The 24013-nt window shown below is 39.4% G+C and overlaps 4 protein-coding genes across 11 annotated transcripts in view; all 4 read left to right on the top strand.

Annotated features, from left to right (window-relative positions):
* The window catches only part of dennd5a (DENN/MADD domain containing 5A), a 35654-nt gene extending 31063 nt beyond the window's left edge, over nt 1–4591 (top strand). For all 4 annotated transcript variants that reach the window (XM_031324230.2, XM_031324228.2, XM_031324229.2 and 1 more), the window contains 4 exons: nt 113–195; nt 739–862; nt 1036–1204; nt 3051–4591. In XM_031324230.2, the coding sequence (XP_031180090.1) occupies nt 113–195; nt 739–862; nt 1036–1204; nt 3051–3234 (560 nt within the window). In that variant the 3' untranslated portion in view covers nt 3235–4591. The remainder of the gene's footprint in view (nt 1–112; nt 196–738; nt 863–1035; nt 1205–3050) is intronic.
* Nucleotides 1–24013, top strand: part of mical2a (microtubule associated monooxygenase, calponin and LIM domain containing 2a) — an 858504-nt gene that overhangs the window by 640832 nt on the left and 193659 nt on the right. The window lies entirely within an intron of this gene.
* sinhcafl (SIN3-HDAC complex associated factor, like) lies at nt 5443–9820 on the top strand. Of its 2 annotated transcripts, none has more exons than XM_031324290.2 (6): nt 5443–5603; nt 6733–6893; nt 7038–7137; nt 7234–7348; nt 7744–7894; nt 8023–9820. In XM_031324290.2, the coding sequence occupies exons 2-6, from the start codon at nt 6766–6768 to the stop codon at nt 8195–8197; spliced, it is 669 nt and encodes a 222-aa protein (XP_031180150.1). In that variant the 5' UTR covers nt 5443–5603; nt 6733–6765; the 3' UTR covers nt 8198–9820. The 2 variants fall into 2 exon arrangements, with proteins under 2 accessions (XP_031180150.1, XP_031180149.1); XM_031324289.2 differs by having other exon boundaries at nt 7741–7894.
* scube2 (signal peptide, CUB domain, EGF-like 2) overlaps nt 12203–24013 on the top strand; it is a 20401-nt gene continuing 8590 nt past the window's right edge. Inside the window, exons 1-16 of one of the 4 annotated variants that reach the window (XM_031324255.2) lie at nt 12203–12503; nt 12984–13100; nt 13488–13613; nt 14020–14154; nt 15153–15278; nt 15385–15501; nt 16861–16950; nt 17717–17833; nt 17945–18067; nt 18753–18869; nt 19002–19124; nt 19421–19537; nt 20786–20875; nt 21019–21141; nt 21849–22016; nt 22358–22564. In XM_031324255.2, the coding sequence (XP_031180115.1) occupies nt 12416–12503; nt 12984–13100; nt 13488–13613; nt 14020–14154; nt 15153–15278; nt 15385–15501; nt 16861–16950; nt 17717–17833; nt 17945–18067; nt 18753–18869; nt 19002–19124; nt 19421–19537; nt 20786–20875; nt 21019–21141; nt 21849–22016; nt 22358–22564 (1984 nt within the window). In that variant the 5' untranslated portion in view covers nt 12203–12415. Of the gene's footprint in view, nt 12504–12980; nt 13101–13487; nt 13614–14019; nt 14155–15152; nt 15279–15384; nt 15502–16860; nt 16951–17716; nt 17834–17944; nt 18068–18752; nt 18870–19001; nt 19125–19420; nt 19538–20785; nt 20876–21018; nt 21142–21848; nt 22017–22357; nt 22565–24013 lie in introns of all 4 variants that reach the window. The other 3 variants (XM_035999835.1, XM_031324254.2, XM_031324256.2) reach the window with 3 other exon arrangements.

Below are 24013 nucleotides of genomic sequence, written 5' to 3'. Positions count from 1 at the left end.
TTCTCGATACCAAAAATTCAAACACAATGACAATATAATATATATATAATATACCTTTGTGTGCTTGTATTGTCTCACACAATCTTTGTTTGCCCTTTTTCTTCTCATCCAGAGTTAAACACAGGCCAGATCCAGGAGGGAGTAGGAGAGGCCATCAATGGGATCGTGAAGCACTTCCACAAGCCGGAGAAGGAGGTGAGAGACAGCAGTCTAGACGGGCCCCAACATGTAGTTCTATTATTCATTACAAATGAAGAAATCTGCTTTCTGCTCTGGTGGTCCCAAAGCCCCTTAGTAACTATGGGCTGTTTGCTGTTTCTCAGAAGTTGACATTATACTTGATCATTCTTTTCTGGCCTGGAATTATTTTGTCTGTCATAAAGGCACTAATATAAAGCACCAACGCTAATAATTATTACTTATTAAGGCACATGGGTTGATAATTATAATTCAGAGGAGATGCGTATTGTAACTTAACTGTTGATTACAGGTTTTAAGAGGCATTCATTGTGTAGTCAAAGTACAAAGGATTTTTACAGGGAAATTCCCTTCACGATTTACACCACCTCTTTACAGTACTGACAGAACAATGTAGGGAGACTGTTATTAAAGTTGTTATTTTAATGGACATAATGCGATCTAGAAAGCGCTCCATTTAATTGTCATTTGTTAAAAAAATAAATAAATAAACAGCCTTGTAATCAGTTGTAACCGCGTTTTCCTGTTGTTTTTGCACAGAGAGGCAGTTTGACCCTTCTCCTCTGTGGGGAGTACGGCCTCGTCTGGGCTCTGGAGCAAGTTTTTCAGCACGGTTTCAAATCACCCCGACTCTTTAAGAATGTCTTCATCTGGGACTTCTTGGGTAAAGACTTTATATCATTAGTCCCTTATATTACTTGTGCCCTTAAAGTGATATTTCACACAAATACTTAATGTTTTGCCTATCAAGTATCCCTTCAAACAGAACTTCATATTACTGTGTAATCAATTGTTAACTGATTTATATTTTAATTATCTTTTTTTTTGCTTGAACAGAAAAGTCACAAGTTTATTTTGAAAGTGCGGAGCAGCGGGAGGTGACGCCAGATGAAAACTGGCAAACCAGAGTGCGCCACTTCTGCCGCTTCATGCGCGCTATCAACAACACGTCCAGAAACATTGGCAAGGACGGGAAGTTCCAGATGCTCGTCTGTCTGGGTGCAAGGTAGGCAGGCAGCACTCCCTAACCTCCAGACACACGTTTACATGTACTGTAGTGAACATGTTAAACATTTGTTTAAAGGGGCGCTATGCAGTTATGGCAATTTCTTCGCTGTTTTCTCGCTTTTTGTTTCTCTATAGAGCTCCCCCTACAGCTTCGGAATAGATATTTGGCAACACTGTGTAAAAACTTGCTCGGTCAGTCTGCCGTTTCCTCTTTCTCTGTTCCTCCGACAATGCTTTCCTAGCTTTCTGCTTCTTTTTTGCCAGTTCAGCCATGACGATAGTGTGAAAAACTCCAACGATACCTTGTTCTTGCTAGCCGGTTCCAGGATGGGGGCGTGTATGTGTGCAGTGCCATGAAGCAATTGGTTACATCGCGAGACCTGATATCACGCGATACTTCCTGATGCTGAGGCGGGCGGCACGCCAGCCAAAAGTTGCAAGAGTGTTTTTCCACTCACAGGCGTTAGGGGGAAGCGAGGCAACCACCATTCAATCCGAAAAAAAATCATATAACTATTCCAATGACTCCGAAGCTGTTCAGTTAAGGTAAATTAAGCTAAAAAAACGGCATTGTTCCCCTTTAGGAAGTTCAGACTTCAGAGGGAATGCGATGAAATGTGTGTAGTATTGAAGTGACGTTCCCCTCCTCAACATACTTAAAGTCCCCCTCCACTCAAAAATGTGTTTTTCTTATGTTTATGTCACCTAAAATGTCTAACCTTGATCATACTCACTTGTAACTGTGCAAAGAGAGGTGTTTTCACATTCTTCTCCTGAAGGAGGAGATGTCTGCGCACTTCCCTTAAATCTGAGTTTCAAACGTATCACAGGCAAGTTTGATTAGGTACGTCACTAATCCTTAAACCAATCACTGTTTAATATGCAAAGGCCAGCAAGGAAACCTGAATCCTCCAGCGCATAGCCGACTGTCAGTCCAAGCGAAAACACACTGCCAGTTACAAGCTAACAAGCTAACAAGCTAACGAAAAAAATAAAAGAGGCTAACTACACTTAACATTCTGATACGTCTGTTATTCGCCGGATTTTAGTGCAGAACAGACTCCTCATCTTATTCTGGATCTGACTGACCCATGGTTCAGACAGGACACTCTCCTGCTGAAATGTCTTTGGTTACGACCGTGAACCCCTAACATTTGTGGATGCTTCCCTCTGTATCTGACCCTTCATCCTGACCTGCAAGGAGTCAAGTGAAAATGATCTCTCCTTTGAGGATTCTTGAAGTATCAGATATTTTATTGGTTTCCTTTATTTCCCTGAAGAGTGGATGTTTCTGTGCCTTGAGTGCGTAGTGATGCAGTGATTTTATTCTTTTCTCTGTACAAAAAAGTAGTGTTGCAACAATTAGTATATTAATTATTCAATCGCTAATAATGAATTGCCTACAATTTTGATAATAGATTGTTTATGTCATTTATCAAGAAAGAAATGCTAAACTTTCAATTGTTTTAGCTTCTCAAATGTAAGGATTGGTTTTCTTTCTGTTTTCTATGTTTCATTGTTTTTGACTGTGGACAAAACAAGTACTTTGAAGACATCACCTTGGGCTCGGGGACATGGTGATGACATTTGATAGACAAAACAATTAGAATTTAGATTAATCAGTAATGAAAATAATTGTTAATTACACCCCTTCACATTTTCAACAAGCCTTAGTAGAGGGAGATATTTTTATCTACATTATAATGTGGTTTGCCTTTAAAATTAGCTTTTACACTGCCACAGGTTTAAATGATTTTTATTGGAAAATTGCTAAATGCAGTAACTGCTATCAGTCTCTAGTGTTAAGCTGTCATGTTGACTTCACGTGTGTCTTCTTCTCTCAGGGACCATTTGCTGCATCACTGGATCGCTCTGCTCGCAGACTGTCCAATCACCGCTCAGATGTACGAAGACATCGCACTGATGAAAGACCGCTCTTTGGTAAACTCTCTGATCAGAGTACTACAGACTCTGCAGGAGTTCAACATCACCCTGGAGGCTTCACTTGTCAAAGGTGTTGGTATCTAAAACCAAACCAACTTCCCACCAGTCGTACCTGACCAGGACGATCACTGGGGACCACTAAAAAGAATAACTGAACTTTTTATATGCAGGAAAAGACTTGAACAAAAGACATTTTCTGGCTTATATCAAAGCTACTGTTACTTTTGCCATATATTAAGTGCAATGAGCCTTTCCAGATATGTTGTTATTTTTATCCTCAATGATGTTGCCATTAGATGTTAAAAATATGTTTTCTATTATGAACCATCATTTTCACATTATTGATGATGACCTACTTGTGCTATAATGTTTTATTGAAACTAAATATTTTCATTGTTACCATGAACTGCTGACAATGGCTATATTTAAGGGAAAGCGAGGATCAAAACTGTTAATATATTTTCAGAGAGAAACAGTATTATTTTATTAAATCAGTCAAGTTGCTTGCTCTGTTGTCAACTCAGATTCCAATGTCATTACGCAGAGCTTAAAGCAAATGATGTAGAAGTATGCTTCATAAGTATGTGTATGACAGGAGGTTTGTAGTGTGGAAAAAGTCTCACCTACATAGAAATGAAATGGCTGTTACATTTGGGCCTTTCACTGAGAAATGTACTAGTGTGCAGGTCTTTTACATGGAATACCTTCAGTAGAAAAAAATGATCCTTTTTGCATGATAATAAGACAGTGTGGCTTAACCCTGTTTCTAGTGATGGACAGTATATTCAGTTGGATAAAGGAAAATACCCCAAGTCTTTAGTTTGTGTTCCAGACACAAGTCCTCTAAGAAATGCTTGACCCAGCTTTCTGTGCAAAGTAGATCACAATGAAAGGCTTCATGTAAATACCTACAGCCAGCCCTTTCTTCTATCATCATCCCAGCCCTTACACTACATCTGCCCTCTTCTCTGAATAAAAACAGTGTGATGACCTGTGTAGACTTCTCGTGATGAAGTATGATCTCCTGCTTCCCATGTGAGAAGCATAAAGGACAGCTCTTTCCCACTCCTGATTGTGTCATCATGGTTTCTTGCTATGCAATATCCACAACAGAAAATTCAACCCCTCTACAAACTCCATACCGGGGTGTCTTTAGGTGTAACCGGGCCCTCCTCCGTTACATACTTTGAACTTTACTGTGCAGAACAAGAGATTTAATATGTGAAGGACTTCTTTTCTGTGCCAACAACGTCTGGAATGACTGTTGTACTTGTCTGTGTCTGACCCACACATGAGCATCTTGGGAGATATATATTTTTGTTTTCCAATACTGTTGTACATTTGTTGACATAGCAGTGTAATGTAGTGTTTACTAAGTGAGCAACAGTGTACAGTGTACAAATATATTAAGAATAAAGCATCTGTAATGCATTAACCTGGATTTAATTGTATTAGAGTCAACCAGTTTTTTTTATTAATAGAGGTATATTATTTGTTATATGTGCTTTTTCAGCTGAGAAAATGTAGCCAAAAAAATCACTGGTTTCAGCAATTAAATGCAGATAGTTGCTGGCAGTGATAGTTAACTGAATACCTATTGGCTTACAGTGGTCTTTGGTGTTTTTTGCCCCCAACGTCTCCTCCCAGGTTATGTTTAGCGTTAAAGTTAAGTTAAGTTAGCTGCCTGGAAGGTGCCGTTGGAGGCAAAAAACACCATCGAGCGGCTTACAGCGTTGCAGAGATAGTTCTGGCAATGCTAGACTAGACAAAACAAGCAACTGGGCTTTGGGAAATTGTGATTTAAAAAAAAATAATTCCTAAACTAAATTATTAATTTAATGATAATAATATGCAGAGAAATCGATAATGAAAATAAGTTTTAGTTGAAGCCCTAAGTCAAATTTTGTGGACAACTTTTGCTTTACTTATTAAATACAAAATATCCCATATAAAATATTATAAAACTGAAAATTTCCCATCACTTGGGAACTTGGGATTGACTTGTGTCAAATAAATCAGTTGAAAAGAAACACAACAGTGATTTATTTGTTATATTATCTGCTGAATGAATGTACTTCCTCAGCTGAGAAAATGTAAACAAACTTGTTCGCGCCATGTCAACTAGCTGTTTTAATTTCAAGCATTAGGCCAGGTGGTTTATGGGATTTTGAGTTTAAAAGAAGGCCGTTAACAACAGACGGCACACTGAATTCCCGCTAGTTCACTACGCCTCCCATCATTCATGTCTTGTGAAGAATACGCGAGGTTAGCAGCGATTGGTTGAATCCAGGTTCAAACTCAACGGCTGCACTCCTTATATGGTCATTGTACGTTCAGCCCTTTCATTCCGGCTTTTTATGCTAATGATATTCTAATGACAGCTGTATGCAGTAGTAGTAAGAGCATGCGCAGTGCGAGAAAGGAATACGGCGAAGATTCAAAGTTTTTGTTCAGTAAGTGCACTGTTATTTCTCTTGTATAGAAATTACATTTGTTGAATTTGACTGTTTTGTTGTGTGTGAAGAGACTGATTGTAATGGTGTAGTTGTAACCGGACGTGTTTGCTTCCAGTTGTTGCAAGCTGACGTTAAATGTGCAAATACTAAACGACTCGACAATGGGATAACGTGGAAGTGAACGAGAGCGTGGCGTGGTAATGGTAGCAAAGTCGGCTAGCTAGCATGCTAACAGCTAACAACAATGAACCGTATTTGGCGCTCTAGCGGGCAAAAGTTTGAATTTAAAGGGAAGGATGGGTTCATCGCAACTTTTTGTATTTTATCAGAATGTTAACAACATACATGAATTGTACAAGGTTGATAACGGTGTGTTATTTAGACGGGCGTGTTAACGTTACACATAATTAAGCGAATAGCCAGGGTAGCTTTTTGTTTCTTCACTTCAGAAAGCGCTGCTGCCCGCTTTTTGTTTCGAGTTTTCGCTGCAAACAAATTCACGGCTAAACAATGTCTAACATCAACTATTTTCATTCTGTTTGTGCTAGCAAATTAGCAAAGTTACAAGCGTATTGACCAATTTTCAGAGAAGTAAAAGAAAAGCCAGTGAACGATAGTAAAACCCTATGTTGTGCGCGGTGTAAGGTTTCTGTGATTCACCTAACGTTAACGTAGCCAATGCTGTGCGGACTCGGGAGTGTTTGAAAGTTTATGAGCCTGCATCATCAGTTGATCCCGCATCAAATTTGACATAGATGGTCCGTATGTTTTGTGTATACAACCAGTAACACCAGGTTATAACGTTGGAGTAATGTCAGTTTTTGTTGTTTTGATGTTCGCGTAACTTGGCTTTTAAATTCCTTAAGATGCCTGGATGCTGTTGCTTTAGCTAAAGTTAGTTATACTTTTTCAGTTGATGGTGCACTAGCTATATATGTAATGTACTGCTACCTTTTAATTAGTTTTATACAAGATATGTTTAAATAATGTTTTTAAGAGTGGCTTGGTTATAACTGTGTGCGTGTAGGGACCGCCCCCTTTTCAGCAGTAGAATGCACAACAGTCTGCAGACATCAACGGTGCTTATTGTCGGGACAATTACCGATCTTTGTTTTACGTTTTTCAGATCTTTGCCATAACCCCTACCAACAAACAGATTATGTTTGGCTTTCACAAGTCAAAGATCTACCGGAGTAACGACGGCTGTTGCATCTGCAAGACCAAGTCATCCAGTTCACGCTTCACAGACAGCAGTCGATATGAAGAGACATTCGGGCTCTGTTTTGGGTAAAAACTCATTTATTCATTCATTTATTTATATTGTGCGTTTGTAATGTGTTAATCTGTGTGTTTTGCGTGTGTGTCTATAAATAGAAGGTCGAATGAATGCATTAGGGTGTTAAACTTTAATTTCATTCATTTTTTTTTAAGGTTGTCAGAAGATCGTGTTGGAGACATTTGCAATGCCTGTGTGTTACTGGTGAAGAGGTGGAAGAAGCTACCTAATGGCTCCAAGAAGAACTGGAACCACGTAAGTAATGTCTGCTTACAGTAGTGGGAATCATATTTGCCCAATTGTCCTGTTATGGCTTTAAACTGACTTGATGTTTTGCCTGACCTGACTTAGGTGGTGGATGCCAGAGCTGGTCCAGGCTTCAAGATGACAAAGCCCAAGAAGATCAAGAACAGTGATGGGAAGAAGAAAAGCAAGCTAAAGAAGCTTCACAAGTTAAAGAGACAAAGTAAGTAGTTTAAATATGTTGGTGAGAGATTTGTCTTGTATTATCAATAGATTTGGAACTATTCAGACAAGGAATATTTGTTGACTTAAAGTAAAAGTGTAATGCTCAAAAGTGCCTAATATCAAGGTCAATTTCACTCTGTCAGTCTTGGGTTTGGTGTGGTTTTCTTCTCAGCCTGATTTAAAAATGACTTAGCAGCATCTTGTGGCTAAATTGCTAGGGGCGTTTTCACTATTTTCTGACAGTCTTTCTAGAAAACAATCGATAAGCATAATTGGTAGTTGTTGCCCTAGTTAGAATCAAGACTGTTGGCCGACTACTTTAATTCTGTTTTGTATTTATCAAAGTTAAACATTTCCCGTGTTATTTATTTATTTTTATTTTTTTACAAGCAGACTCCGATGCCCACAGCACGACCTCCAGTGTGTCTCCTGCACAGTCCCCCAGTTACAGCAACCTGTCAGATGATGGCTCAGACATCGAGTCCAAACAAAGACGCCCGACTCCCTCCATCTTCTCTTTCCTGGACCGTTTGTACTGGAAAAGGTAAGGCCTCATTGAACAGCTTTGTGTTTGACAACGCAACAGGAAAAATTTATTAGGCAGTTTTGTGTTTTTTTAATATGACAAATAACGCTACGGGTCGTCTTTCATCTGCCCCCCCTCCTCCTTAGGCAAAAGGTGTGCTGTGGGATTGTCTATAAGGGGCGGTTTGGAGAGGTGATTATTGATCCTCGACTCTTCAAGCCTTGCTGCAGTTCCAAAAAACTGGCGTCCACACAAGTGGCCGCACACCTTCCAGACACACTTCCTCCACAACTCCCAGAAGACATGAAAGAAACCTGGTGATTGCTTTTGTTTAATCCCCTTGTAGGGTTGTCCATGGCATCCACCTGGATTTGTCTCCAGTGGCAGACCTCCCATTTCCACTCACCCAATTAGATCAGTTAGTTAGTTCTTTACTATGTAATGTTCCTTTTTATATGGGTATTTTTTAACTTTTGTATAGAATTGATTTATTTTATTTTTTTTTTTATAGAAAGCAAAAAGGAAAAAAAAAAAAAAAAAAAAAAACGTATTATGGGCATTAGTGTTATTTATAGGTTGAGGAAGCAAATTTTGTTAAGGCTCCAGTTCTGATTTGGAATTGTTTTTGTTTATTTTGTATTAAGTAATCAACGTTGTAAATATTTTGTCACCTTTTCATACATATCAAGACTGTTCTATATTTTTTTTTCATAATTTCTAATTTTAAGTGTGCATATGAAAGTCACCAGCTATTCTAATACCAGCTTTTTTGTTTATGTTGGAGTGGCTCTTCAACGTTGCAGCAATGTTTTGTCTTATCTTATGTTAGTTTCATATGTGCGAATGCGTGAGTCTGTAGGATTTGTTGTACACAAATGGCTGTTGGTCACCCCAGGGGACAATGTCACCCCATGATCATGGTCACCCCAGGGATCATTAGTACAACTGTTCTCAATGAATTTAATAAGCTTTTAATGTGTGTATAGATAAGAACGCTTAAGCATGCTACAAAAAACACTCCATTTAGATTTTCCTATCAGTTGGTGCACATTGACTTGGATAGATGTGGTTAGCCCATGCATGCAGGACATTCCTCTGCCTTTTGGAATGACAAAAGTGATTTATTTATTTCTTTTGTACAGCCGCTAATGAATTTACAATGCATGTTGTAAAGCAAATGGATTTTGTAAATACACAATGTTTTGGCTCTTGGTACATCAAACCTTTTTTAAATTACAGGAAAAGCGAACCACTACTTCTGTAAACATGTTTTTGTGTGTGAAAGGTGCTAAAAACATACTTTTACGCTAAGCCAGTTGATAGGTATTATCACATTTTATCACATTTTCACATCTCATTTTCTCAGGCATATTTCTGTAAAGGTGTGCAAAGCTGTAGCTTGTGCTCTGCGGAAATATTTGTAAACTGCAGGGAACGGTAAATGGTTAATTGCGGCAACAGTAAGCTGCAATATTCCTTATTTGTTTGATTGCTAATTGCATTTAATGGTCAGAAACAGAACCTACAGGAAACACATGACCTGTGTTTTATGGTTACACTACATTTTTGCTAGAAAATGCTTTTAGAGAAAATGTGTTTGCCATTTCTGTGATTTATCTTCAGAAGCAATTGTCGAATTTCAAACTATGCAGACATTTTGAATGTGAGAAATGCTCTGGGGGTGTCTATCACTCACGCTATAACAGTTTAAAGTGATGGATTGTTATTCAACCAAACTGGCTTGTAAAAAGCATCTATTATTTCAGCAATGACTTAACATTTTCCTAATCAAAATTCCAAATTGTTGTATCAAGATATTTCTTGTGTATGTAAAGTTAAAAAAAATAATGCTCAGATTGCACAGTTTTAGCCATGGTGCATACTGTCTCTCAAATTAATACTGTAATGACTGTTTTTTGCATTATTGTAATCAATCTCAAACTTAAAGAAATGACAGGCAATGCTCTGTGAGGTTGCTTAATATATAAATATTTCTGCGGCAGGGTAGTTTAATGCTGAACATGTTTTATGATTTTTATTAAAAGGAGGAATGCTGCTCCCTTTTAAGCTGGGAAATAAGCTTGTTTTTGTCCTTAGGGAGTTGCCATATCGTTTTTGCGAGGTACATTTTGGGATGTGAGATGTGCCTTAATGAATTACCTGACCTTGTCATTATGATTCTCATGTAATTTATATTTATTTATTGCAAAACCTTTTTCTTTTAAACTGACATTTTGATAATTGGTGTAGAGCCTTTCAGAAAGTCTTTTTAATTCTGTGCACTTCCTTCGAACATGCAATGTAGATGTTTTTTTTTAATACATTTTTTTTGTTTACTGTACCACAAAGTAGATTTGTATTGTAATAAAAAAAACGAAAGAAAAAAAAAGTGTGCTTGTGATATTTATGTGCGCCTGTAGGTGGTGAACAAGAGCTACATAGAAGACGTTTTTAATGCACATTGAATACTGGAGGAGTTTATACTAAGTTCTGTGACTCAATTAGGTACTCTCTTTTATTGCGGCTGCAATCGTACATTTCACATCATTTGTAGATAGCATTTTCACAGTTAAAACCTATTTTATACAGTCTAAGGTTGGAACCGAAATATATATTTCGGTTCCAACCTTTTATTTATATATATATATATATATATATATATATATATATATATATATATATATATATATATATATATAAACTATCTACAGGGTCACAGTTGCGGCCCTATCTAAAAACTGTAGGCACCTTTTTGGTAACAGCCATCAAAATACAGTATGTGACAAATTACGATTAAAACACGTCACGTAGTGTAAAACCCTAAAGCCTGGTTATTGCTCACTGCCCCTCTTCATCTGTGTTTTGGAGAGACAGAGACATAAGTATGCCTAAAACATCTCTAAATTTGAATGTAGTAATAATAAACCTTTGAGTTACATGACAAATCTTATAATTGTAAGTTGGTGAAGTTCACAAATAAAGCAAGATTCTCTAAGTCTTTCCCAAATCTAAGCAATGTTCTGGTTGAATTTGTAAATCGATACATTAGCTAACCCTTGTGACAAACAAAACAAGTGAACGCAGTCATATTTCAAAGAATTATTTTCTCTAGCCCCTAAATACGTTATATTGACTTATTTATTAGATACCTACCTTATGTTTTATATTTAATTTACTTGTTCATATATCATTTGATTTATATTTATTTACATACTGGAATATATATAAATGTAGGATAAGACTGGGCCTGCTGAATGCCTGTCTGTTAACCATGTTTAAAAGAGTAAAAAAAAAAGCTACTGAAATTCATGAAAACTTCCAACACAAATTTACCTATTTTACGAATCCTACTATGGCCACATGGCTCTGGCCACGCCAAGACCCGCCCTACGAAGCAGCTCGATTGGTTGGGGTTAGGATCATGGTTAGAATAGCCGATTGGTCGACCGGGTTACGTTACCTTGCTTAAGCATGGACGCCTGGCCAATAAATGCTATTGAAGGGCGGGTCTTGGCGTGGCCATAGTAGGATTCGTAAAGATGCCTCCGCAGCGCCGCGGTGGAGGAGGGTCTGGCAAAGCGAGAAAGACCATAACGTTAGCCTAGCGGCGTTCTTCATGTGTTTAACGTTAGCTGCCGTTTTCTTTGTGGCTAACGAAATTATCACGGAAGCTTCCTCCCTCGCTGTCATAGCCGTTTTAGACAGTCTGATTATTTACAACCATATGTATCATAGATTATATCCGATTTATGCGTGTTGCCTAGCAACCACGTTGTTTGGCTAACGGTAACGTAACGTTACCTTACCAACTGTAAAATGGCCTTACTCTTCAAGGACTCCTTAGCATGGATGTATTATCAAATATCCTCTATGCTCCTCATAATACATCCATGCTTTACCTTACGCATACTAGGAGCTATTACGTAGCTGAGTTAGCTAAACAACCGTCATAGACGAACATCCATAAAAATCACTCATATTATGTGTATTCGATCTTTCTATCACAGAACTTTGACGTGGTCGACGTTACAGACGCCAAATGCCATGTTTACAAGAGGTGAGACTTTAAAAGAACTCAATCGAGTCAGGTTTACCAAATGATTTCCGGTCATAGCTTTCAAAATAAAAACCTATTTAGTGCACAGGCGTTCGTAACGTTTTACACAAAGTCTCGACACTTCCGGTCTTGCACTGGCTATCTGACTGACTTGACGCGTATCTGCTTCAAAAGCGGTTTTTTTCTATCACGCTCACATGTACGCGCACGCACGCTCTCATTCTCTCTCTCTCTCTCTCTCTCTCTCTCTCTCTCTCTCTCTCTCTCTCACACACACACACACACACACACACACACACACACACACACACACACACACACACTTACTCACTCACTCACTCACTTACTCACTCCTTTCTCTTTTCAAAAGCCCCTTGTGAAGCAGATTGACAGGCTAGAATGAAAATGAGGCGGACGCTCGGTCACGACTTCAGTGCGTACGCGTCCTTTTGAGAAGACCTCTAAACTTGGAAAATATCACCATGGGAGCTATTTGGGCTGCAAGGGACTTTTGTTTGTTTTTGCTCTTGTTAAATAGCCGCCAAAGCGCAGCGCTTCCAGAGATTCGAGGTGGGACTGTAATGAGTGTGTGTGTGTGTGTGCATGTGTGTGTGTGTGTGTGTGTGTGTGTGTGTGTGTGTGTGTGTTTTCCAGTCGTGGAGAGTGCTACTTTACGCACGCTTTCAGGGTGCGCTCTTGTTGTTTCCCCAGTGGTGACTTTTAAATTTTCTTTTATTCTAAATGTGTAGCTATATATACAAATGACAGTGTGAATTGATGTGCTCTCTGTACACATACATTTGTAAAACAAGTTTTGTTTTGTATGTAACTTATACACTTTCAGGTTAGTTTTCACTGGATTTCTCAAACGTGCCTGCTGTATGCGACTATTAATATTAGGGACGTCTTGCGTGTTCGTCTTCTTTAGTATAGTCACACAAAGCATGAACGTGCATATGTGTTAAATGTCACGTTATTTGACTTATTAGATTATTTGAATATTTTAGGTAGGCATGTGATATAACTAAGACCCATATGGATTTTCAGCAGATCCATGTGTAGAGGGAAGTGATGGCTGTCACATTGATGCTATTTGTCAGACTACCCAAGGCTCATACAAGTGCACGTGTAAAGCAGGCTTTAAAGGAGATGGAAAACACTGTGAAGGTAATGTGTCTGCTTGTTGTTGAGCAGTTTGATTCACATTCATATCTGGTTACGAAAACCATCTGAGTGTCAAAGTGGGATCACAGTTTGGATGTTTAGGCACACATTTTAATGCAGGGTGGCATTTGGACAGACTATCTGTTATACTACCTACATGTTTGTAATTACACATTCTTAAATCTATCGTGTCATAATTTCTGAATTCCTATAAGGGCATGGGGTATCTGTGCTCATTTAATTTTCATGTATTTCTTTTAGATAGACAATATACATTCCCTGTTGCACTAAAGTTCTTGTTCTTACTGTTCAAAGACTTCAAATGTTTTGCATTTTAATAACTTTTTGATCTGTAGATGATCATTAATTTACGTGATGTTTACTTCTCAGACATTGATGAATGCGACTTGGAGTACAATGGTGGCTGTGTACATGAGTGCAACAATATACCAGGCAATTATCGCTGCACTTGTTATGATGGATTTAATTTGGCACATGATGGACATAACTGTCTAGGTAAGAGCAGCTTTAAACCACTAAGTAAATTACCTTTTAGGATAGACAGAGAGCTTGAATCATCAGATCCAATGGTGAAGAGTTCATGTTTGTGTGGGCTGTATGTGAAGTTTCTCACATGCACTGCTTTTCTTGAGCTCTCTTTGGTAAACTTTATAAATGTAGCCTAATACAAACAGTGTTGGTTTTCTTCATGCAGTGATTTAAAACATTTGTAAATATTTATGTCTGGAATTTGATTTTAAAAAGCTTTATTTTCAGCCTCGATGTTTTGTAAACACTGGATAAAACTGCCTTATTTGATTTAAGTATGTAAAAAAAAAAACGACATTGTGAATATAACAAATACTTTTCCAGAGTTTTGTAAACACTGTTCATTAATGCAATCAATCCGCTGTACTACTAGATGTGGATGAATGCAAATTCAACAATGGTGGGTGCCAACACACTTGTGTCAACACCATGGGCAGCTATGAGTGCCGTTGCAAAGAGGGCTTCTTCCTCAGCGACAACCAGCACACATGCATCCACCGCTCTGTGGGTGAGTGTACAACACGCACACTTGTTCTGTAAACAACAGCCACACCTGCATCTGTTAGCCTGACAACACAGATGTACTGCACCTCAAGTACAATTCAGTACTCAGTATTAGTAGTATGCAGTACAATAATTGAAGATCATTTTTGTCGCACTGCCACAAATTCAAATTCGGCTTGAAATGCCTGGAGGAAGTGAACTTGTAAACAGTGCCTAGTTTATTTATAAAGAGTTTTTGAGTATGTATTATTTGTATTTGTGTGTGTGTGTGTGTGTGTGTGTGTGTGTGTGTGTGTGTGTGTGTTTCTGGATTCTTCTATCTGCTAATTGTATTAAGCCGTGAAAAAAAAGTCAGAGAACTATGTAGCAAATTCTCCAATATTCACATACAAATCTAAAATTGACGGCACAATGAGGGGTGACAGGTTCAAGCTGGCTCCCGTCACTGAGCTTTTATCTGCAGCAGCAACATGCTGTGGGAAAAGGATCTCCGTGTCCCAGGGAACAAAATAAGTTAATAACTGCAACACTCGGGTCTATGTGGTCTCTGTCACAGATTAGTCTGAAGTGCCTTTGTTTTGTTTTCTTGACTGAAGTCAACTTAAATGCAAGTACTTTCCACTCCATCGGGTCTTGACAACCCTTTTAAATCCTGTGGACCTAACCACTCAGCTGTGACCCATCTATATATATGTTGATTCATCTCATCTCATTTTTCAGCTCGAGGCATTATTGAGTTTGTTGTAGATACTAGAAGAACTTGCAGAGCTTTGTTTTTTTAGGGAATGAACTTTTGAACAACTTTTCTTCTGCTTGCATACTTTTAGAAGTCCTAAAGAAAAAACGCAGTGGTTGATGTTTTAGGATTGTGTAAGAGTGTGAGAACAATCAGTGTCTTTGAGGATGCCAGACTAATCTCTCAGTATGTGTGCCTTTGTGTGCAGCCGGTCAGTCACTGTAGGAGAGTTTCATTGTGTACCTCTTTCCCTCTTTCTATCCCAGAGGGCCTCAACTGTATGAATAAGGAGCACGGCTGCGCCCACATCTGCAAAGAGACACCCAAAGGAGGTGTGGCCTGTGAGTGTCGTCCAGGGTTCGAGCTGGCCAGGAACCAGAGAGGCTGCATCTGTACGTGCTCAACGGCATAAAGCTGCCTTTACACTACACACCTACAGTTGGCTTCACATGTTGCACTGTAAATATGTCTTATGGTTGCATGTTGTTGACCCTGCAGTAACTTGTAACCATGGCAACGGAGGCTGCCAGCACACATGCGAGGACACAGAGAACGGCCCCATATGCAGGTGTCACGCCAGGTATACCCTGCAATCTGACAAGAGGTCGTGTATAGGTAAGCACACTTAGTTGTTACTTAACACTGCGAATGCAAAAACATTTTCTGTCATTTTCTGTCGTCTTTAATATTCTTGCATCCATCTTTAAAACTCCCTCTTCAAAAGCATATCTTAATCCTCTGATTGGTGTAGCCATATATTGTCTTTTAATCCAATTGACTCGCCAGTAGCTCAGTCATTTTCAAACTGTATGCAGCCAACATTTAACTCTCCCATTATTGCAAATTCTAAAGAGATTTTAAAGAAGTTTTTAAATTTTCTAAAGAACTTTCCAAAGATACCAAATTTGTCAAACTGAATTTTGGGGAAATTTATATAAAATGATGCACAAGACATCTAGAACATTTCAATTGAATGTTATGGTGCAGATGTCAAAAATTGGATGAATGGGAAAGTTCATTCTTGGCCTTGGTAGTTTTTTTGCACTCATTGTCCACTTACCAGCTTTTTCCGCATCTTACGGTCTTCGTCACTGGATGGAGTTAAAAGAAATACCGTGAGATGTGGTTGAAAGCTGTGGAGAAAGTTGTTAAGTGGACCTTATGATTTAAATGATTGAAGAGCTTAAACAAGCTGATAATGTACATTGTCCTATCTGAAAGTGTGGAAGATGATTTTAACAAACCTTAAAGCTACTAAAGGGATTAGTTTTTCAGTCTGTCTTTCATATTTCTTTTTGGCACTCATGGTTCAAAAAGAACATCATTAATCCCAACTGTCCATTAGTGTTGGCTGGTTGTTTTTACACATATACAGTTAAAACAGAAAGGGTATGACAAAGGAATGATTTATGTTTTGGGTTTATTAATAATAATAATAATAATAATAATAATAATAATAATATTTTTTTCCTAATAATAAGAATAATTTCTGTTGGGTATATAACAAAACTAGACTTCAGCTCAAGATGTGCACATTGCAGGAGGAGCTTATAGTATGTTGGACTTTGTTTCTTTAGTAATGCGGAGGCTATCTTGATGAATGAATGAAAACACAGTAACTGGAAACATCTCTCTCTCACTGTGTGCATTTTTCCACACAATGGTTATGAGGGATAAGGATCAGCCGTCAGATTTTGAGTAATATCTCTCCCTCTGGCAGCAGCGTGTGTGAGGTCCAGGCTGTTGTCACAACATTCACTTTACTGATCTGGTGTGTTATCTGACACACACCAAGCCACTGCAAGCTGAATATCTCAAGTGTAAACATGCATCTGGTTACTGAAATGTGACCAACAACAACACCCGGAGCTGAAGTCAATATGAAAGTCCCAGTGCTTGTGTTATTTCGGAAATGTAGTGAATCCATGTAATAATTCTCAGTCTGTTAATGATTGTTTTTTGTGTGCGTCACAGAACGAGATGAAGCCACCACCGAGTCTGCAGACCACAACGTCACTTCCTTTACTGAGGTGGACAAACGTGTCAAACGAAGACTGTTAATGGGTAACAATTACACTCCTTCATTCAGAGGCTAACAGCTTGAATCTGTGTTTTACGTGATGGCATGTTGAGCTGCCAGGAACCACTCACGGGTGTTAAACAGGGGTGAGGACTAATGTCTAGTAAACCAATGCATTCCTTAGTCTTTTGAGCAAACTGTGAAATGACTACGCTCTCGCTTTCTTGCCCCCAGTTTTCCCCCTGAAAAATACGCATTTGTGACAGTGTGACACATTTCACGTTTTCCTTCCATTTGGGGAAGGGTAGCGTGTGAATCTTTTCTTGTATAGTTAGTATTTATCAGTTGTGTGATTTTGGGTCACTCGATACATGTAAAACACTATAACTTTGGCACCTTACCAAGAACGTGACTAGCACGTAAGCTCTGGGAGTGTTGTCCTGTGTTATTAATAATACATGTTGTCAGGGTACGCCTAGATGTTACCATGTACCTAACCAGTGTATGGATCCATCCTAACGTCAGTATTTATAAATGTTTAAATCAATATTACATACTTTATATAAATTCAATATTTGTCACGGCCTCAAGTGCTCAAAGCAGTTAAGACAATAATTCAAAATCTATGAAAGAAACAGTGTATTTGTAATATTTCTTTGACTCTAGTCCAGGTGTTTTTAGAGCATAATGTTCAAAACATCAAGGATCTGTTTTACTAAGGATCTGGTATCTGACATTGAGGAATAAAGATCATTTTTCACGAGCAGGAAGGTCATTCACATATATTCACGTCGTGTGTTGTAATTTCAGAAACTTGTGCGGTGAACAATGGGGGGTGCGACTGCACTTGTAAAGACACATCCACAGGCGTGCGCTGTAGCTGCCCAGTCGGCTTCACACTGCAGCCGGATGGAAAGACATGCAAAGGTCAGACTGCCAGTCCACAAAAAAAAAAAACCTTCACAGAGAGGAAACACTGATTTAACTCAGTGCATTTGTATAGTCAGTCTTGTCAGGATATCACCTGTTTCCCCACAGATATTGACGAGTGTGAGCTTCGCAACGGCGGCTGCGAACACTTCTGCAGGAACACCATTGGCAGCTTTGAGTGCAACTGCAGAAGAGGCTTCAAGCTGCTGACAGACGAACGTTCTTGCCAAGGTAGAAATGGCTCCTGAATTGATTTGGGACAAAATGAGACCTAGCTTATCTAAATGAGATAAGAAGGAGTGGGATGTGACCACACTAGCAGACATTTGTCATTTCCATAGCATCTGTGTCCATCCTGAGTTTTTCAAGTCTAAAAGGTTTAACCTGTTATTTTATTTTAACACATAGTTTAAGGGATAGTCACATACATAATTGAAGAGTTTAAGTTGTAGATCATGACGTCAGAATTGAGTTTGTTGTTCTTAGTTTGACATGATGAGAATATAGATTTGTTTTACTGTTTTAATAACTTTAGCATCTCCCTGGGATTTAGTATTATATTTAGTCTTATATTGTGATTCAAAAGACCTGTCAGTCAGCTTCCTTTCTTATGTTATGATTTTTGGTAACAGGACTACACTTTTGATCAGGGTGTATGTTTTAATGATGCTTGCCTGATGCAACTACAATTCAATTTAAGGTGTCTCAATGAATCACTGCCTTTTCTTTACCTGTAATTACAATTAAAACCCAATGCTGATTTACCTGATGTATCATGGTGTACACGTCACATTTCAGTGAAGTGGGAAAATTCAGGATCAAATGTAAATGTGGGTCTGTGGGTGGAAAATCCCTCCTGATGAAGATTGCAACTGACTGCCCTGCTATTATGTCCCCTGCCTGATTTTGATTACAGATATAGATGAATGTTTTTTTGAGCGGACATGTGATCACACGTGTGTGAACTCCCCCGGTGGTTTTCAATGTCTGTGCAACAAAGGCTACACCATGTATGGGCTGGCCCACTGTGGAGGTGAGTCTGCATCGGGTGATGGGAGCTACACATAGCAACTTAAGCGTAACACAGACAAGTGCTAAACCATACAGAAGTGCTCATTGATGTATTGGAAGAATGTAATTATAAAATGTTCCCTTTTCCTCTCAGATATAAATGAATGCAGTGTGAACAATGGCGGTTGTGAGCAGGGTTGTGAAAACACCATGGGTGGATTTGAATGCTTTTGTCATCTTGGCTATAAGCTACACTGGAACAAAAAGGACTGCATTGGTAAGCAAATGCGAGAGGCGCATCTGTTGAGTGCGGTTGTCTTTTGGAAAATTGTGTGACATCCCACATTTTGGACTAAAACTTGGGGGACAAAAACAGGAGATACTTTGTTCTACTTCTGTTCTCTTTTTCTCTTTAATTCTCTGTCCCTTGGCTTTTTCTTGTGCTTGAGTAAAACATCCAAATTGCTACGATGCTGTTGGTGCTGTCAGGATGTTGGACTTTCTGTGCCTCTTCCTCCTTACAATCAAAAGTGTTCTTTTTTACCTTGGAGTTTTGTTGTGATTTCCATCTAGAGGCTGAGGGTTTCCCACCTGCTAACCCCCCCTCTAAACCTACCTTGAACTGTAGTAAGCAGGAGGGAGGGGACCGCTGCTTCTTGACATGCCAGTCTCAAGTTCACATCAGCAGTGGTGAGTTGGTTCAGCCAGATCTATATATAACATGATTCACCCGTTTACCTGCTGTTTACCAAGTGCAACTGTATTGCCATATTTTCATATTCCATAAGTACTCAAGAGGAAATGGTTTGGCTTACCATGATCGCATGTTAATGGTTCAAGGTTTACACAGGAAGCACCTGAGCCTTATTGTCAGTCCTTTCACTTGCAGATCTATCTTCTTTTTGAGTGTTTTCTCATTATCCATGGCTGACCTGCTAAAATACTGTACATAGACTAGCTATTGCATTACATAGTTATAGTTAGACAGTGTCACTGTCAGTTAAAATCTTTATCTGACAGATAAAACGCATCACTGTTTTGATCCCTCTTGCTACACTTTGTCAGAGCTGTGATGAAGTCAGTTCTACTCTTGCAATTTTTCAAACAGAAATGCAGATTCTGGAAATTAAAAGTGCAGATAAATGTCTAAATCAAGATTTAGACTAACTTTAATTGATCAACAATTTGGCCCTAGGTAGCTAACCTTTGTGGCTTTCTCAACACTTCATATATGCATTTTAGATTTAAAGCCTTCCAGAGGTTCAACAGTCTTAATCAGTTTTCCACAAAACATCTTTTAAGTTGCTGCTGTGCTGTGGCAACCTGAAAGGTGACGAAGAGTTCATAATACTGATTCACGTTTTCCTTGTTAAACACCAAAAGTGAAGAGGTGGCTACTGGAAGGCTGTCACTGTGAAGCGGCTGCAGAAAGTGTTAACTAGTTAGTTGTTGACTAAATCACAAGTACTAATATTCTACTTGATCAGTTTGTTTGGTTTGAAACATTGCAAGGGGTGAATGGACTTCAATAGAGCCCTGACAAAGCACAGCAAACAATGAGGCTCTTAGGTGAATAGTAAGAACCGTGACTTCTATGACACGTTTGATCCAATCAGTTGACCTGACATGACACACCTCAGTCAGTTGCACTATGTTTTTTGGCATGATAAAACCCAAACAGCATGACACATTACAGACCAGGTATCTCCAGATACAGCTATGTTTAAAAAACAAAAGTGATGCATCACGGCTAAAGCAAGCTAATAGAAACGCAATTATTCAGTAAGTCAAGCTGTTCTACATCTAATTGTCAACATCAGTCTGCAGAGGCTCTTCATGTTCTTACACGCTGCCTGTTTGCTCTCTCTGACTTGGCTTTTTTGGCCTTCACTTTTGTCTGTGTTGGTCTGTGTGTCACGGCCCGTTATGTGTTTTCAGGGACGGAGGATTCCTACACGGTGACCTGTGGAATGCCTCTGCCCTGCTTGGCTGACGCACAAAAGAACAACAGTGGATTGCATTGCTTAGGCGAGTACAAAACATCAGATATTTACATCTATCTTTCCGCTCTGCCACACAAAACAGTTACTCGGGAACAACTCAGGCTTCTCTTGTCTCCAGTTGATATATAAGTAGATCAAAATAACGTTTTCTGTTCCTCTGTCCTGCAGGTCCAGAAATGGCCAGTGTTCCACGCATTAAAACCACAGCCACTTTTAAGTCCAGCACTGCAAAATGCAACTTAAAAAGAAGTCAGGAGAAACTCAAGGAAAGCTTAAACTCAGCACACTCAGGTACAGCGATTGCCACACAGCAAACATAACAATGCCTCCATACATTAGATCACACAAAGACAAGAATTAAAATTACAGCTCCTTCATGTTACTGGTTAAACAACATGTAGGGTTTACCAAGAGCTGCCAGCATCTAAAGCCACAATCTTTAGAAGATAAAGCAGACCTGAAGGCTGCTTCAAAGTAAACCAAAAACCAAAGGCAAATGTGAAAGAAATTTGTGGGGAAAGTGATGTGGTTTTGAGTGTCTTGGATGTCTCAGTGCAGCACTTTGTCTGGCAGTGACAGGGGAGGATGTAATTAGCCATAGCATGCCTTTCAGTTAGGTCTGACCTAGCCATCAATCAAATGTGTTTCCGATTGTAGGATTATTTTGCTTCTCCAAAGGGTTTCGGTATGGTCTTTTACATCCCTCATAGTCACTGAAAGGGCACATAATTGTTTCACATAAATTAAATTGTCACTGGGACATCTCATCCTATTTTCATCTATCCAATCTACATGACAAAAAAATGATCAGATTAACTGCATACATTGACTGTTTTAAATCTGTGTATGGTGTGGTGTTTGCTATCAACATTAAATAAGTTGTTTCTTTTCTGTAATGCCATCTCTGATTTTTTTTTGTGCGATTGTTTGTATTGTTTGTGTGTGTCTGCTGGCTGTGGTGTGGTCGTGGGGGGGGTGGTTGTATCCCATGTCCACAGATAGCAGGTTCTTCTTCACTGAAAATGTCCAGTTCAGCTATGTGAGCCTGCGCTGCACCCCGTCCGTGCAGCGAACGCGCAGCCGCCATGGCAGGAAAGCTGGCGAGGAGGACGGCTCCTCGATAACAGCTGAGTTTGAGCTGGATGTGAACCTAGAGGAGGTAACAGGTTGGTCTCTCTGCGTTTCCCCTCTGCCTGCCTGCGACCTTCGCATCTTGTTCTCCATCTTTCTTTCGCTGCTGTCTGTTCATCACTAAACAAACCGAACTGTTAAAGTATCTCCTGTTTTGACTTGGCTATGGTGGTGGGCTTCGAGGTTGGGACTCAGAGGTGTTTTTATTTTATTTCCTTGAATTCTTTATGTGTGGCCTGGATTGCTTTTTCCATGACTTGATGGTGCATTTGTGTGAATGTCTAGGCAAGCATGCGAGCATCCACGCATGAATGTACAATTTACAATTGGTGTGGGAGTTGACATTTTGCTGTGGAAACAAATGCTTCTCTTTTAGCAGAGAGCTGTGACCTGAACTGTGTGCGCCGACGCTCAGAAAAGAGGCTCAGGAAGACCATCAGGACCCTGAGGAAGTCCATCAACCGGGAGCAGTTCCACCTCCACTTTGCCGGGTCTGACTATGAGCTCGCCAAAAGTTTGGGCAAGCCAGCTGAACTCCCAGGACACTGTGTGGCGGGACAGGTGCTGGTGGGCAGGAAGTGTGGTGAGATTTTTTATATTTACTTATTATTCAACACAGAAAGCATGTTAAAGGTTAGGACAGGCAACATTCAACCAGGCATCACTTCTACTGGAGATATTGATGCTTTTCATCTCTCGAGAGCACAGATCTAACCACTTTTGTTACACCTAACACAAGGCAGCAATGTTTCTGACTAGGCCCTATACACACAGTAAACTCATAGTCATGTCTTAAAGCAATTGAAATGGTCCACACCAGTGAGATATATTTAGACAAGCTGGTTTAATGATTGGATTTGGCGCAGGTGTTGGCCAGATGAGTGCCCTATTTGGTTTGCAGACATGCTGTAATGAGCTAGTTGGAGGCGAGGGCGAGCTCGCATGGAAGAACAGAGAGACTGTTGTTGGCCCTCCAAGCTGTGAGATCTTCCAGCATCTCCCTGGGATAAGAGTGTAACGTGATGGCAGGTCTCCTGGTAGTTGTTGCCTCTCAGTTGGGTTTTTATATACAACCTGTGATGGAGAATATGTTCATTAAATAAGACCGCACACTGTCAGTGTTTGAGAGCGGAAGGCTGGCATGTGTTTTCTCTGGCTGTTGGGACCGTGTGCCCCTAGTTTCGGGCCTCACACTAAGTTTGCTGCCTGCTGCACACCATCTTTACAGTATATCAGTGAGAGGGAACGGGTGTCTTTCTTCTATTGAGATGTCTAAATATTTATTCAAATTCAAATGGTATGCGTTTTTGTTCGATATATGCACGTCTACCACCAATGTTGAGGATGTTTGAATATGATGTAGACCCAGATCTTTAGTAAACCTCAAACAACTCTTTAAGTGTGTTTAAGGTTTTTGTTTCATGTTCACCAAAACTTGTCCGAAACTACAGCTATCCTGTAGTTTCTTGAGATAACGTTTGTTGAAAGAGAATCATTCTGGTCAACGTTAAGCAGTCTATTGGCCATGGCAGGGGTGTAGACATGTAATTTGGGAGAGGAGGAGGGGGGCTGAAAGGCATTCTTCTTAACCTCTAGCTCTTTAAAGGAGCTATATTTTCCCCTCCTCCCCCACCTCTCGCTTTGGTTCGGAGTGCAGTTTAGTCCTTTTCAGTTTGCCTACTCCATTGAAAACCCCATTTGGGGCTCGTTCTCACTGCCTCCTGTGCATTTAAAGAAATTAGGCTTTCACCTCTGTGCAAGCATTGGTTTTGGTTACTACATTGCTTTATATTCCAGGCCGTTTCTGTTTAAATAAAATGTATTCATGATGTAGTTGATTAATTATGTAAATATTCTGTTGTTCAGGTGTTTATTTGTACTGTTGATAATTGCCAACACATGACTGCATCAGAATATATATTTATATAAAAAGTAAAACAAGTGCAAACAGATCAACGTTGATTCAGAGATGCCGTGAACGGTGCATGTCCATATCTGTTAGACTGTTGTAGTCAACTTGTTTGCGTGTTTG

This window comes from Sander lucioperca, chromosome 3 (assembly GCF_008315115.2).
Source record: "Sander lucioperca isolate FBNREF2018 chromosome 3, SLUC_FBN_1.2, whole genome shotgun sequence".
Lineage (NCBI taxonomy): Eukaryota > Metazoa > Chordata > Actinopteri > Perciformes > Percidae > Sander > Sander lucioperca.
This window is presented reverse-complemented; position numbering and strand designations above follow the sequence as displayed.